This window comes from Trichechus manatus, unplaced genomic scaffold, assembly GCF_000243295.1.
Source record: "Trichechus manatus latirostris isolate Lorelei unplaced genomic scaffold, TriManLat1.0 scaffold00041, whole genome shotgun sequence".
NCBI classification, from domain to species: domain Eukaryota; kingdom Metazoa; phylum Chordata; class Mammalia; order Sirenia; family Trichechidae; genus Trichechus; species Trichechus manatus.
This window is the reverse complement of record NW_004443977.1, coordinates 540,555-557,739: the sequence shown is the minus strand read 5'-3', so window position 1 is coordinate 557,739 and position 17,185 is coordinate 540,555. Positions and strand designations below refer to the sequence as shown.

At 37.5% G+C, this 17,185-nt stretch overlaps 1 protein-coding gene across 3 annotated transcripts in view; it reads right to left on the bottom strand.

Annotated features, from left to right (window-relative positions):
• Positions 1-17,185, bottom strand: part of MAP2 (microtubule associated protein 2) — a 293,387-nt gene that overhangs the window by 72,137 nt on the left and 204,065 nt on the right. For 2 of the 3 annotated variants that reach the window (XM_004376275.3, XM_004376274.1), the window contains exons 4-5: positions 6,855-6,858; positions 1,820-2,106 (exon numbers count right to left, since the gene is read on the bottom strand). In XM_004376275.3, the coding sequence (XP_004376332.1) occupies positions 1,820-2,081 (262 nt within the window). In that variant the 5' untranslated portion in view covers positions 2,082-2,106; positions 6,855-6,858. The remainder of the gene's footprint in view (positions 1-1,819; positions 2,107-6,854; positions 6,859-17,185) is intronic. The other variant, XM_023731221.1, reaches the window with a different exon arrangement.

Genomic DNA, 17,185 nt, shown 5'->3' with positions numbered 1-17,185 from the left:
GTACTTAAGGGATATCTCTTTCCTTTTCCACAACCACTATAAATTAACATGTCCTGGTCACCTCATGCCCTTCAAAATCCTCCTACTTAGTGCTCCTGACATCAAGTCTCATCGTCTTCAAGTTGTGTTATACTCAGCTATAGGAAAATCTTTGATCAAGAGTGCACTGTTGTCCACGCTGACACCACCATCACCGATAATAATCATAATGGTAATTAATAGCTGCCATTTCTTGAGCTAATCACTTTGTACACTTTACTGTCTCATTTAATCTTCATGAAAGGTAAAAATAGTAATTTTATTACTTAGCACCACACAACTTCTCATATCCTGGAATCAGGATTGGACATTGCCACCCTCATTTCTTTTGTTTCACATGGATTTCTGCATAGTATTTGCTTTTTATCACAGCAACTGCTGAAAACTCAACTTGGCAAAGATATGACATCTTGAAAAGGAATGTAGCATGATCTAATGCTGAAGCTGTGAACTATCTTGAGCTAATAGTCCATGCAGTTTTGACAGATGTTGAGTATCATTGTGTTTCCTGTGAGTATTTAAAATATCCCAAGTCACCCCAAAGCGCTTCTGTGCAGTACTTGGGAACTGTGGTCCTAACCAGAAATAATCCCTCCTCACCTCTGTCTTTCTAGATCCTTCATTTGGCACATAGCACAGTGCACTTTGTATTTAAATTATTTGTACACAAGGTTTAACTTCTGCTACTAGCAGTTTAAGTATCATTTTTTGCACACGCCCTGGCACAGAACTTAACATGTTACCTGGTATGTAGAAAATGTTCAACAAGTTTGTCAAATGAATGGATTTAAAAAAATATACTATGTACTTACGTAATTTCTCCTTAGTCAACTGAAATGTCTCTCCTATTTCCCTATCAAAATATAAATTTTTTTTTAATACAACATGCAGTCAATTAAGTGTTGCTGACTAACTGATGGAATGCAGAAAGCCAGTCCTGGAGTAAGTAAGAGACAATTTTGAAGGGGAGATGGACTTTCTTTCTACTTGTACTTTACTTACACTTTTAGGGATAGCATGTATGCAAGTTATTGAGTTCAACTGCACTGAATTCAGAATTACAGAAATGGGAAAATAATGGTGAGGAATATTAGAGTACAGGCTAGTGTTTCTCTGTGCCATTAATGCTATATCATCAATGACAATACTATCAATAATAACAGTAAAGGAAGCTATTGATAGAAATTATACTTTGGAATAAAGTACACAAAAGTAATTATATACTGCTTTAAGAACTGTGTATTATTTTTTATAAAGCTATTGAGGTAGTAACGGATCCTGAGTATTGTGTGTATATCTTTTTCTCTCTCTTTTATTCTTTTCTCTTCTTTTTTTCCTTCCCTCCCTCCCTTTCTTCTTTTCTTAGGCAGGGGCGATGGACTCTATATTCCTTACTACTCTAACAAGTAAATATGCTTCTAATCAATCGAACGCATTTAGCTCCAATTTCATTCAAGAGAATCACAAAGAAATCAATTCTAAAATTTTCTTTAAATGAGTTAAAATGCCGACAATTCTAGTACAACAAACATACACAAAGACATTTGTTTTCCTATTAAAATTAAAGTGGTAAAAATTAAATAGGAAGATGGGATCACGAATACAAGTAATTTGGGGAAATGTCAAGCTAGTCCCCATGATTTTTCTCTCCACTTGGTGTCTATTTCCTGAAGTCCCAGCACTAGTGAAAGATGATCAGTGCTGTCAGTTAATTCACTTTCAGACTAAACTGACTTCAAAGCACAAAGCAAGCACTGGTCACAGAGGAAGCCTTAGTTACCTGCTGTTTCTCTGTCGGCTGAACTCAGTTCTCCGTTAATCCCATTCTCTTTGGTATCTGAATAGGTGCCCTGTGGCTCACGCTCTCCAAAGGCGCCCTCTTCATCCTCTCTGTATGGGAATCCATTAGCGCTTCGGACAAGTCCTTCCCCTGCCCCATCTTGATCCTTAATCTCAGGCGGATGTGGGTGTGCAGATGCCTCTGTTAGTTGAGCTGAGGTCCAGTGAGGTGTCTTTGCTTCGTCTTTCCGATCATCTGCCATTCTTTAATGCCCTGTGACCTCTCCTGTGATTGGAAGAGGAAAAATAGAAGCCATCATTTTAGGAAATCTGATCTTAGTAGTACCAAGATAGGGAAGATTTATAGCAAACTCAGTGGACTAAATAGTCAAAGAAACATATTAAAAACCCACTTATAATATCAAGAGGTTGGAATTGATAACACCTTGGTTTATACAGACTTTCTGGAGCATATTTATTCTTTTAATACAAAATTACTATCAGTCTATATGTGCTCCTTTTTAAATTTATTTTTTACACCTGTGTTTAGCATTTAAGGACACATTTAATTACTTTCACTGACGTATGGTCTTGAATGTTGACTGTACAGTAGAATCAAGGAATCCTTCAGCATGGGGAAAATGTAGTATGAGAAAAGTGGGAAGACAATATAGTGGGAGAAGGAATGGTGAAGGAAAATGCTGGATTATCGAAACTCACTCTAAGTACTCTATTAAAAACACAGCTCTCAGAGAAACCTAGAAAATACAATGGCCAACATATTAGCCCTTTCAATTTCTAAGGTGTTCAGTTCAGACCAGAGGTGGATATGCTTTTCTGGAGATCGTGAATTAAAAGAAAATAGCTTTTACGTGATTTTTCAACCTATTTTCCTGAATTCTATCTATAAATTATGAGGGAATGACGTTTTCCATTATCACAAATTTATGGACAGAAATGACAGGCATATAGTTTTGGGCATTAGTTCTACCTTCTGGTATTATTTCACAGAGAAGCCAAACAAAATGGGGGAAAGGTTAAATCATTGGCCTATATCAGGTAGCTGAAAACTACAGCAAAGGGTGAGTTAGTAGTGGGGCAGGTGTTCTGTACATGTTACATGAACGGCAGATATTGCACGTCCTTCTCTTACATGCTGATGCCACTAAGTTTAAAGATATAATCAATGAGAGGTGATTTACCGCTCAGTTTTGGAAAGCTGTTGCCAGCAATGTAGGATTTTATTGATAAAGAGGCTCTGACATACAGTTGGGCAGACTCTTGCCTCAGCATCCTATTTTTACAAGCCTTGGAGCCCTGGTGGCATAGAGGTTAAGAGCTCAGCTGCTAACCAAAAGGTCAGCAGTTCGAATCCACCAGCCGCCCCTTGGAAACCTTATGGGGCAGTTCTACTCTGTCCTGTAGGATCACTATGAGTCAGAATCAACTCGTCGGCAACAGATTTTTTTTGGTGATATCGTTTCTTTACCACATGAGCTTAATTAAAATTTCCATATTCTTGTATGGTCTAATCTATTTTGTGTGCAGCATGAATACTATAAATAGAAAAGTTTCACATAAAGAAACACATGCCATATCAATGTAGCTTTTTAAAAATTAATAGTTTTTTTTTTTTTTTTTTAGAACAATTTTAGATTTAAAGGAAAACTGAGCGGATAGTCTTAGTCTGGAAGCAGTTGCCAAGAAGTCAATTCCAGTTCATGTCTGGAAGCTCTGCTGAAACCTGTTCAGTGCTGTGTAAATCATACAAAACCAAATGGCCACTGAACTCTTTTTCTGATGTGGAGTGTATTAAAATCTCTGAGAGGAAGTAGGAAATACTTAGGTTTGTACCTTAGCCCGTGTTTAACTCTGGGAGTTGAGCCACTACTCAAAGTAAATAAAACCATATGAGCATCCACAGCTCTCAGCTAAAATTGGCAGTTTTTCCTGATCCCCAGCACTCTTGGGAACAGATTTCTTACTGACTAAAGTATCCTCATCTTAAATTTAACAAGCCATCAACATGGGGAGAATGTTAGCTGTTAATCATCCACTTAAAAGGTTATGATAATCTGATTTCAAGAGACCATACATTTAAAAAGTGAATTTCTTAATGTTTAATGCCTGAGAGTTTTAGATTCTTTCTTCTTAATTGATCAATAAAAACTAATTTTGGAAGAAGAAAGGGCTGGCTAGCCACATTGATTTCAATTAATACCAGAGGCATAAATAAAGCAAATTCATTACCTAATAAGTGCCATCTGACTTCCTGATAAGATTGATAATACTTCTTAAAATGTAGGCAGATTAATCAGCTATGACTTTCTAATTTGTCACGTTTTTGAAATGTACATAAATCATCTATTAAGTGACAATCATCTTAGGCCATTTTAAGCTAGAATTGGCATTGTTGTGACAAAACTACTTTGACAGAAAATATGACTTGAAAAGACTGCCTTTACTCTAGGGAAAAGCTGCTTAATCAAAGGAGACACTACTTGGCCACAGTCACTTATAATGACAGCATGATATTATTAAAATGCCACCCATATGGGAAATTTTACTTAAATTTCTAATCAGAAGTTTGGGGATTATCTTGATTTTTCAAATATATTTAAATATAGCTAAAAGTGTTCACATTCACCTTTAATTTCTTCTTGCTAATTTCTCCAACAACTGTTAATTTGGAGTTAAAGAAGATAAGAAAGCTGAAACAAAGGCAAACCTCCAAATTTATAAGAAATCTGTGAGGTACCAGGAATGTTAACATTCTATTCCTACTATGTAATGGGAGAGGCTCTCATCTCTCCAAATTGCAAAAGATTACAGAGGTTTAAAACTTCGCCTGATTGCTGAACAGCTGGGGATCTGCCACACAATCTTCTGGTTTGATAAAGCAAGCTGAGAAGATACCTGAATTCCACCTTTTCCCTCCCTATCTCCTTACATCACCTAGTTTCATAATGTAAGCAAAGAAATTCTTGAGAAAGTTTAAAAAAAACTTAAGAAATTGACTTATCCTGGACACCCTCTTAACTCAGTACTGAAGTCACTCCTGAAGCTCACCTTTCAGCCAAAGATTAGACAGGCCTATAAAACAAACAATCAAACAATAACACATGTTGTTCAACCATATATTCGAGACTAAATGGGCACACTAGCCCAAAAGCAAAGATGAGAAGGCAGGAAGTGACAGAAAACTGGACAAATGGAAATGGGGAACCTGAGGTTGAGAAGGGAAGAGTGTTGACACATTGAGGGGTTGGCAAACAATGTCACAAAATAATTTGTGTATTAATTGTTTAATGAGAAACCAATCTGCTCTATAAACTTTCACCTAAAGCACAATTTAAAAAAAAATGAAATTGATTTAAAGATTTACAACATATTGTGGGGTTTACATTGCTTTATCTAGAGATTTTGGTCTTTGTCTTTGGTTCCTGAGAGATAACTTACAAAACCTTGGAATTTCCCTAGTGATTGAAGTGTCTTTGATGAATTTCCAGACCACACTTAAGGGTTTAGACTAATGAGGTGACTCAGGTGGGGGCTGGCCAGGCTAGAAAGACCACCACATGATATCAGTTGACCTCAGGGAAGAGGGGGGCATGATTCAATCAATCATGCCTACATAATGAGGCTCCAATAAAGGCTTTGGTACGGAAACTCCATGGGCTTCCTGGTTGGTGAAAGACATCGATGCTGTGGGAGAGCAGTGTATCCCATTTTGGGACATAGAAGCTTTGTGATGGGAATCCTCCCAGACCTCACCCTATGTATCTTTTCATTGGTATCCTTTTTGCTGTAATAAAACTGTAATCCTAAATACAGCACTTTACAGCATATTAGCTAACCCGAGGGAGTAACGGAAGCCTTGAAGTCAGATATGAGGGGGCTGTGGGTACCCTCAAGCTTGTGGTCAGTGTTTGAAGACTTAGACAGATTTGGCAATCCGGAGGACTGTGTCCTTAAACTTGTGAGATCTGACCTTGCTCTAAGTGGTTAGGGTCAGAGGAAGAACTGCTGCATGTGCAGCTGGTACCAGGACAGAAGTGGAACACAGGGGAACAGAACTGATAGTGTGAACTTAATTGAATTGATCCTCACAAGTTTGAAGTGAAAAATGGGAATTTTGTATCTTCTCACTCAGTATAACAATAGGAATCTTAACCACTAAGGCTAAGCACACGTTACAGGGTCCCAGTATTTCTCCCAATTAGGATTTACAATTGAAAAAAACAGTAAGAGAAGATCTTACGGCACCAGAAATGCTAGCTATGGTCCTGAATGTTGAGTTTCAACCTTTGCTACCCTTCATTGTTAAACAATTTCCTGTTGATTTCTGAGAGTTCTCTAAAGATAGACTTATTTCTTCTTTCATCAAAAGCTAAACCTACAGTTCTTAAAATTTCAGCCTTTTATCTCAATAAAACTTAGATCTGGTTTTTGTAATCTAATGATTGTTGGCAGGAGCATGTAGGCTTTCATCCCAATTGCTGGACCATGATCACCGATGCACTCTGATTCATCTTGCTGGTGGATAAGATGAAATGTAAGAGTCTTTAGTGTTTAGATCTGTCTTTAACCCTTGACTCTAAAGACATGAACCAAACTATATGACTTGTCATTGATCAGATTTCTAACCTATTGAGGATTCAAGCCTGTGTCATCTTATATCATCATAACACAACTGCTACAACCAGAATGGAAAGTGGTAGTTGTTCAACAGATTAAATTCCTGGTTGAAATGGTATATGGATTAGCTCCTGTTCTATTTAACATATGCAAAATTCTTCACATTTTTTTTTAGGCAGAACTAACGTATACATATTTAATATTGTAGAATAAAATAAGTACTTTCCCCTATTTTGATTAGAGGGTTTTAGTACCATAAGACAGGAGACTTACAAACTGTCAAATCTCTTAGCTAATTTTAGTTTAAAAAATATAAAGAAAAAGAAGAGAGAGAGAGAAAGCAAGTAAAAGAGCCAAAGGAAGAAAAAAACAGAAGAAATAACAGAAGAAAGGAATATGCAACTCAACATTAAACATGGCTACCCTGGCAAAACTCAAATCACGGTTTCCGACAGAGTGTACTCCAACTTTAAATTACTTAACAGAAAATTTTAAAATCTAATATGCTAATTAACTTAGGCTCTTGGAGCTTCATTTTGTAGCTGTTGAAGTGGGTCTGTCAGCACTACTATTGCTTACCCAATCTCTACAGTGTTGTTTATAACATTAATAACTAATTATCTACTATACTGAGATTCTCTTGTATTTAAATGCATCTGCTTCTAAAATTTTCTGGAGCAAATATCATAATTCTCTATGGTTCAAAACTGTCCAGATACTGAAATGAATTCAGATTTCTTTTGTGGAAAAAAAAAAAAAATTGGACTTGGCCACAGGAAACCCAAAATTCTACATCCAAATCTATAACACAGTTGAAAACAATGTCTTTTGTGATATGGTTTTCCCTTGCATAAGGATCTACATAATAAATTATGTTGGAACATAGAAATAAGAAAAAATAACATGGATTTTTGCTTGATTTCTTAGACTATCAGATAATCTATCTGTTCTCACATTTTTCCTTAATCACGGGAACTTTAATGTTTAACTGCAGTATTTACTTCATTCTAAGTCTTTGATACTGTGTTCTGTCCCTTATTTTATGTATAACTGAATCGTAAACCTTATCAAATCTTTTTGAAATTAGACAGGATATACATCATAAATGAAAAATAAGTGCATATACTGCCTTCCAACATTTTACTTTAGGGCATGGTTCTTCAGAGAATATTGCATATTATTTAGGACACAATAGTTTTGATGTTACTGCTAATGGAGATAAAGTGAATAAAATACTGATATACAAAATAGATATCAATCTTTTTCACACATAACTTTTTATAAAACTTTAATATTTTAGACTTTTCAGACATAGGTTAAGAAATTCTAGCAGAAACGTCTGATTTCTTGGAATAGATAACAACATTACAAACATTAAAAAAAGTTTTCACCGTTGGTTATTTTACACATACTCTTTTAATTACCATTCAAATAAATGCAGCTAATAAGCAAATAATAACTTTAAAATTACTTACTATATTGGAGGTAGCCAAATAGCACACTTTTGTTGGTTCTGTCTAAGAGTTATAAAACCATATGTGCACATTAAAACTTAATGTATTTAACAGCTGAGTTAAAAAGAGAAGCATTTTCATCTGGAACTCCATCTATCATTCAGTTGCTTGCATACTGCACATGGAAAAAAAATTTGATATACTCTGATAATTCCTGTATTTTCTGTCCTTTACAACAAGTTGAGTAGATATATTTGCTTTCTCAATTCAGAATTATACCAAAAAGCAGTTCCTGAGCACATATGCCCTCAGGGCTGGCAGACACAGGAAAGTAAGGTAGAGCTGTCATATTCCCTCCAATATTTTAAGGGAAAAAATAGAACTAAAGAGAAACAGCCAGAAGAAAACGTCCCTGACAGCTGTGAAGTCTGTCCGAGTTACTGATGAATTTCTTTTCTCGGGCTAAATCCCGGGCCTGAGGATGCCAATTGCAAATGCATTTCACTAAAGAGAAAATCATTTTCTAATGATCAGTTACCTAGTTGGAGCTGTTCATATGTTTCCTTCAAAGCATGAAACGGGTTATGCAAAAGTAAGATGCACACAACCAAAACATGATAGTAATATACAACCCTATCATAGGGCCATTTAGTCATAAGTTCGGTCCCAAATATTTGTTGAATGAATTAATCATCAACCCCTCATCCAGAGGGAAACAGGAGGAGAAAGGCTTTGTCAGCTTTGGACGGTCTGCCAACGCTAGCTCAATGCATAAGAGCAGAACGTTTTTGAATCTAATTTTCAGGGCTGACATGGTAGAAGAGCTGGGACTCAAGTTCTAACTCCATTTAGAGAGTAGGAAATATGACATCAAGCAGAATAAACTACTAGACTTGTAATAAGGTCTAGCAGACATAATGGAGTCCATGAGACATATGAGTTTGGAGATCTCTTTAAGATAAACTATTTCATCCCATGTCAGAAAAGCTTTTCAGATGTTGCAACAGAAAGGGTCTCGGTGATCATCCATTCCAATGTATGTTAAACTGTTTTCAGTCAATTACCTTCAGTCAATTCAGTATGTTGTTGTTGTTAGCAGCTGTCGAGCTGGCTCTCAACTCATGGCTACCCCCATGCACAATGGGATTGAACCATTGTGACCCGTAGGGTTTTCATTTGCTGATTTTTTTCAGATATATATGGCCAGGCCTTTCTTTCTAGTCTGTCTTAGTTTGGAAACTGTGATGAAACTTGTTCAGCATCACAGCAACATGCAAGCCTCCCCGACAGATGGGTGGCGGCTGCACTTGAGATACATGGGCCAGAAATAAAACCTGGGTCTCCTACAAAGAAGATGAGAATTCTACCACCCAACCACCACTGCTCCCCTACCTCCAACATACATCTGATAAATTAGAATTTCTGGGTGTGGGGCTTGGAAATTGCTATTTTATCAAGCTCAGCAGGTGATTCTGATATACGTTAAAGTTGAAAAAAACAACTGCTTTTAGGCAAGCTTGCTGTACAGGACTCTAGATGAGAATTCATCCACATGAAATACCACTGAGGAATAACTGAAGTAAAGGGTGGAGGCAATGATCTTGACAGATCATACAATCATTCTCACAAATAGAAGCTGAACCTTTCACTTTCTCAGGCCAGGACATTTATGATGAGGTGATGGAGTCCAACCACAGGACTGACTCCTTTTACTGTAGCTTCCTTGGAATAAGGCAGTTCTCCGTTGTGTCTAACTGACTTGAGTGGAAAAAAAAAACAAAACTTCAGAAGTATGTTTAAAATTACCCCCTTGTCTGTGGTAAGTATCTACTTCATATTGTGAAAACAATGACTAGTCTTTGGTCAGTCTATCAACATCTTCAAACTGTGTTCAGAATATTTATTTTAGACACTCGGTATTCATTAATGGTTTATGACAGAAGTACATTTACTTGAAAGATCTCCAATTGAGTTATAATTTTTTTTTCTCCTGTTAAATCATTGTGGAGAAGGCGATGGAGTGGTAGATGGAGGTGGGGCGTGGGGGGAATGTGTGATATATAATCTGAACTAGTAAAGCTCTCAAAGAAATAACTGAATGATTTAATATCTAGATAATTGAGACGTGTGTGATGAAAATGTCAGTTAGTAAAGTGAAACTTTTCCTCCCAGGATTCCCACATGATCACAAACTTCACTGTTTTTCTTTGGATTACAGTATTAGAAAGCCCACAAAGCACAGAAATAGTCCTCCATTATAGTTATTATTAGGCAGCATTGAATACTCTCAATAATTGGCAAAGGGGAAAAAAATGAAGACTTGGAAAATCTAGATAAAAATGCACTGTGTATAGACAGGCATGTCTCCATTTTTTTCTAATGCTTTTGGCACAGCCAGTTCTAGAATGTTTTCTATAAAATGTTGTGCTCTGTCATCATGTAAATGTGTCAGTTCAATAAAACCATTAGGATTTATTGTTAGCAGCATTAGTGCTGCTACATATCCAAAGATGAACAAAAGAATAAAATAACCAGACATCTAATATAATTAAGCACATGAATATTGTTTCTCTTTTCCATGCAGATCGATTATGCCTATATTAGTGCCATCCATACCAGTACTAAGGAGTCCCTAAGTGGTACAAAGGGTTAAAATGCTCGTCGCTAACTGGAAGGTTGGAGGTTTGAATCCACCCAGAGGTGCCTCAGAAGAAAGCCTTGGCAATCTATTTCCAAAAAATCGGCCCTTGAAAACTTTATGGAGCACAGTTCTACTCTGACACACATGAGGTCACCATGAGTTGGAACTGACTGGATGGCAACTCTTCTTTTTCTAAATACCAGTATTACAAAGCAGATTTTTTTTTTTTGGTCACTAATTATATTACAAGTTCATATAGAATCCACTAACTTTGCTGATCAATGTCAAGGAGCTTTAAGCTTAAATTTTGTTGATAAACTGACAATTATTCTGTATTATTCCTCTTTGTCGTCTATGCAAAACTTGTCATGAAAAAGTAAAGTCGAAATCCAGATATATGCTTCATGCCTTCTTTGCTTTTAAAGCTGATTGTAAAATACCTATATAAGAATGACTTGTTCTTCATCACACAGCATGACTAATAAACAATTAGTATGGAGAGAGGTGGTGGGTGTATAATGGTCACTGAGAACAAAACAAGCCACTGGTAGGTGATTGTTAGAACTAGACAACACATATAAAGCAAAATTCCAGGCAAGTAGTATTCCCTACACCTGAAATAGTGCCTAGTAGGTTGTAAACGTTCAATCAGTATTGTTAATGAATGTTAACCCATTGCCGTTGAGTCCATTCAGACTCCTAGTACCCTATAGGACAGAGTAGAACTGCCCCCACAGGTTTTCCAAGACTAAATCCTTATAGAAGCAGACTGCCACGTCTTTCTTCCAAAGAACATTTGGTGGGTTTGAACTGCAGACCTGTCAGTTAGCAGCCCAGAGCTTTAACCACTGCACCATCAGGGCCCTTTACCATAGGCATAAAACAAAACAAACAAACAAACAAACAAAACCCCATTGCTGTTGAGTTTATTCTGAATCATAGCGACCCTATAGAGGACAGAATAGAACCACACCATAGGCTTTCCAAGGACCGGCTGGTTGATTTGAACTGCTGACCTTTTGGTAGCAGAGGTTAGGAATTACAACACATATCTTTGGGGACACAATTTAATCCATAACACCATGTGTGTCAGAGGGTTTTCTGTGCTCTGTAGGGTTTTCAGTGGCTTATTTCTTTGGAAGCAGATTTCCAAGCCTTTCTTCCCAGGTGCCTCTAGGTGTACTCAAACCACCAACCTTTTCGATTAGCAGATGAGTTAACTGTTTGCATCATTCAGGAACTCCCAGAAGGCTAAATGAGGGAAGAACTGGACCTTTCTTTGAGAGGCACTGATTTACAAATGGCTTTAATAAGCATGCTTTGAGACTTCATTTAATTTTCAGATAGTTACCAATCCATCAAGTCATTTATTATGCTCTCCAGTATTTTGTTAAACATTTATTGAATACTACTTTATACCAGGAATTCTGTTAGGCAATGGGGATACAAAGATGATTAAGGTATGAACTTGGACTCCAAACAGCTTGCACTATACTGAGAAAACCAGATGCGTTTGAAAAATACATTATAAGATAACTCTGTAATTGCAATAACAGAGGATGAAATAGGTGTTATATGAACATAACCCTTTTGAGACATACATATTTAATCAGAAAAATGGGTGGGCCAAAATATTTGTAGGAAATGCATTTTTAAATATATGAAACTACTATGTCTACGGAGAGATCAACATCTAGTTAACTATATTAAGGGCTATTTTTTTCTAGAGAAAGGTAAAATATGAGTTATGTAAAAGTAAAGCATGAGTCATAAGATAGAGCCTTTTTTTTTTTTTTAATTTAGGGAAGGCTGTGTTCTATGCTGTGTTCTGCCCACTGCTGGCTGTAATTGTGACTCAGGGGAATCTGAGTTGAGTTGAAAGTATTCTTGTTCTCTATATCAATTGAGTTGGGCCAAAAAGGAAGCACACAGAATCCTTATCATTTGGAATTCCTTCACAACTCAGGTCTGATCCAATTGGGTCAGTCTTCACATACTGTTTGACTTATCTCTTTGAACAGACATACTTTGTGTAGCCTGGAGTGAATTCTAGGAAATAGGTCAATTTTTATGACTTGCTACTTGCATCTTTCCAGACTTCTGTAGGGGTATGATGTGACTGACATAAACTTGCTAAACCCTCCAGGCCTCAAATGTATATAATCAGTCTATGTATATGTGATGGTAAAAATTCGAGCTGGAAAAATTATTCAAATAAGCAAATGTCCACAATTATTTATTTTCCTCCAAAGACAAATAGTCCAATCTTATATATGCAAAAGTTTTAATTTAAGTATAGGCACTGCAATCCCTTTGCTGTCAAGTCAATTCTAGCTCATAGTGACCCTATAGGACAGAGTAGAACTGCCCCACAGGGTTTCCAAAGCTGTAAATCTTTACAGAAACAGACCGCCACATCTTTGTCCCACAGAGCAGCTGATGGATTCAAACCACTGACATCTGGGTTAACAGCTGAGCACTTAACCACTGCACCACACAGGTGTAGCAATATTATATACTGGGTCCACTGGCAAAACAGGTCAATTTAAATATCAGACCCACTGATCTGCAAGTAGGAAAATAGGTCTGGCATTTTCAATAATAGAGACAAAGGCAAAACAAAGAGAGGAAAAAGTAGGAAAGATGAAATTAAATCTTGCTTTGATCGTGAAGGGCATTCAGAAGTGGTGGAAAACGTTGAGAGAAGGCACAAATGTCCAGATCATGAAGCATCTTTTTGTCAGGGTAGGTAACATACGCTTAATCATTAACCATTATTAATGGCATACTGCTGAAAAATTTTAAGCAGATTAATGATATAATGAGAATGGGTTGTAGAGGTTATGCTCAGAAACAGGAAAAGTCAACAGTTGGTCAATGCAACAGTCCATGAGAGAACATACAAGATTTTGAGTTAACCCTTTGACAGGCAATGGCACATATACGTTCTAGCTGCATTTTCTGCCCCTGGAGGTTTATTGGCAGACATTTGAGCCACTTTAGTATGTTCTGGCGTCGTGGCGGATACTGGTGCAACTGCCTAAAAAACAAGGAAGTAGGTCTGCGCCACATTTGAGTGTTGAGAGCCATTCACATGAGGGGATGCTTCCTGGAGGAGTGTGAAACCTTCATGTCTTTTGGTTTCTGTATAGCATATAACGCTTGAGAGTATGTTTACTATTTCCTTTGTGTTATTGGGAAGATACAGTTAAGGGCATTTGGAAATATTCAAGTAAATGAGTTATTTTTGGGGTGAAAACAGTTTGTGATGTTCTTCCTGGGCCTAAACCACTGTCGACAAGCCAATTCTGACTCTTAGTGACCCCATACGGTTTCCAAGGCTGTAAATCTCTATGGAAGCAGACTGCCGCACCTTTCTCCTGCGGAGCCTCTGGTGGTTTCAAACCACCTACCTTTCGGTTAGCAATCGATCGCTTTAACCACTGTGCTACCAGAGTTCCTCCTTCCTGGACCACGGTACCGATATGTACCGTGTATGTGATGTGCTTTATGGAACCGATATGGCCTGCTTGCCTTAGTCACTTTTATAAAGTATTTGCCTCCCTGAAAACTTTGTGATGTAACTCCTGAGCCAGAGGACTGATGTGTACAATGTGTGTGATGTGCTTCATGGAATATGGGACCAACATGGCCCACTTGCATTAGTCACCTCACTGGCGGCATCTTTTATAAAGTACTCACCTCCCTGAAAACAGTTGGTGATGCACTTCCTGGGCCGTGGGACAGATATGTACCACTTCTATGACATACTTCATGGAACATGGGACTGATATGGCCCCCTTGCAATTGGCATCCGATTTTTTCAAATAATAAAAACTATCAATAAATAATGATTCAGCATCCATTCTATTAGTGAAAAAACATGTCATCAAAAAAAATCAAAAAAAAAAAAAAAAAAATTCATCCTTTAAAGGTTAAGGTTGAAGTACAGGTAGTCCCCGACTTATGATGTAATTACAAGGCATTGCACTTACGACTGCCTTTTTTTTGGTACATCTTATTGTTAGTAATACGTACTACATATAAGGTTGTAGGGTGTAATTTTCTGATGTTATCATTAGCATGCTAACCCCAAAGACAAATAAAGATCAGTTTTATAAAGATACTGACAGTAAATGGCAATAATAATGAAAATTAAAAAAAAAAAATTGAGGTATTTGACTAATGTCAAACCGACTTACAATAGAGTTGGAGTCGACAGAACAAAACCCTGTAGTAAGTCTGGGACTACCTGTAATGAGATTTGGGCAGGGCAGGGGTGGTTACCGTACATATGTTAAGCATTTTGAGGCACAGGGAGTTCTTTCAACACGCAATCACACAAAATTGCTATCCTCATGAAGCTTACATTTTCATGCGGGTAATCATATAGTAACTAAACGTAATTAAAATATAAAAATTTCAGATAGGGTTAAGTGCTCTGAGGAAAACACAGCAAGGCAGGAGGAGGGTGCTATTTTCAACAGGTGGTCAGGGAAGCCTCTCTGAGGAGGTGATCTAGGAAGAGAGAACTTGAATGATGTGGAGGTGCTAGCTCTGCAAGGAACCAGGGGAATGGTCTTCCAGGAAGGGCGGGAGGAGCTGCAAGTGTAGATGTCGTGAGAGAGAATGAGCTCAGAGTGTTTGAGGCTGACTTAGGAGAAGATTCAGGAAGTGTACTATGAGCTCTGAAAGCTAGGCAGAGCCAGGTCAGGTAGGACCTTGTAGCACTTGGTTGAGTTTGAATTTACTTCCAAATATAATGGGAAGTCCGTGGAGGATTTTGAGCAGGGTAGTAATTAAAAACATACAAACAAACAAACAAACAAACAAAAACCATTGCTGTTGAGTTGATTCCAACTCATAAAGATGCTATAGGACAGAGTAGAATTGTCCACAGGGTTTCCTAGGCTGTAATCTTTACGGAAGCAGACTGCCACATCTTTCTCTCATGGAGAAAACTTTTCGGTTAGCAGTCAAGCGCTTAACCACTATACTGCCGAGGCTCCTACAGTATTAACAAATCACTTTTTAAAAAAAGCATATGGCTACTGTGTGGAAAACAGCACATAATGGAACAAGGGTGGGAACAGGAAGTCCAGGTAGGAGGCTATTGCAGTTGCCAGAGGAGGGGGTGACGATGGCTCTGATTCAAGAGTGGAAAGGGAAGGAGTGAGAAGTCAGTAGATTCTGGATGCTAGAAACAATACTTGCAGATTTTGCTTGTCATGATTTAATACTGTGGGGGAAAAAAGTTAGATTTGTTCTATGTGTTTTCTATATACAAATATTTAAAACTATGCAATATAGTTACCTGAGGTTCTTAGGTGGCACAAATGGTTTGTGCTTGACTGTTAACCTAAAGGTTGTTGTTTCAAACCCACTCAGTGGTACCATGGAAGAAAGGCTGGTGGATTTGAACTGCTGATCTTTTGGTTAGCAGCCGAGCTCTTAACCACTGCACCACAAGGGCTCCTATGTGTTTACTGGTGTATTGTTTATGTATATAATGTACATTACCACATTTTTAGGCAAATAATGCATGCCTTCTATGTTTGTTTGCCAACCACGCCCTTCCCCCCTCAGAGGTATTAGGTGTGGTTGGCAAACAAATGTAGAAGGTGCACATAATTTGCAAAAAAAAAAATGGTATATTTTCTTATATTATTATATTTTCCACTTCTCTTGCTTTTGAAACAAAGTTTTCTTTAGAATTCTTGGGTTCCAATTACAAGACTCACTCTAATTGTAAACATATGCCAAAAAGAAATACACAAGCCAAAAAACAAAGAGGCTTACACATTGCTTCTCAGTAGCATGAATTTTCTAGTACCACAGCAGTCTGTCTTGGAAAATGGTCTTTATGATTGTTTTGCCCCTTTGCTCTTTATTCAGGATTGATTACTACCGGATATTTCCTAGAGTTTTGCTCACAATGGTTTGAAATGACTCAAACTTTGGCACCCCTTACTAAAGTATTTGCTTTAGTGAATTCTAAATTTCTCTTACTAAGACTACAACTGTCTCAAAATTCAACTGCCTTCTGTAGTAATTACTGAGCATATGGTATGACTGGAGTCACTGACATTCATTAAAAAAAAGTGTGGGGTGTGAGAAAAGAAAGAGTCACAAGAACTTAGCAGGTTTAAGTAAATCATTATATTTCCCCAGAAGAAAGATCTGATAAAGGCACTCAAGGACTCAGCCATCAGATTCACTCGTGTTGGGGTTTAGCTCAACATCTCTCACAAAGGATAAAGCATCAAACTGTCATTCCTTATATAGTTATAGCAATGGCCAGTTTTCTTGGGTTCTTTCATTTTAAAATGTGTTTTGGTGCCATGAGAACTTGATTAAATTGTCACCCACTCTTAAAGGGAAACGAGTTTTAACCTCCAAGAAAAAACGAGTAATTGCACACTTACTGCAATGCACTATTTTCACAAAAACCCAAGTGTTCTGCAGTCACAGGGTACTGAAACTCCGTGACAGAACTGTTTAGCAGATTTGTTGATTTTGTAGACTACTTAGCTGATGTTGTTGTTGTTAGGTGCCACCAAGTCAGTTCCCACTCACAGCGACCCACTGTACAACAGAACACACCACTGCCCGGTCTTGTGCCATCCTCACAATC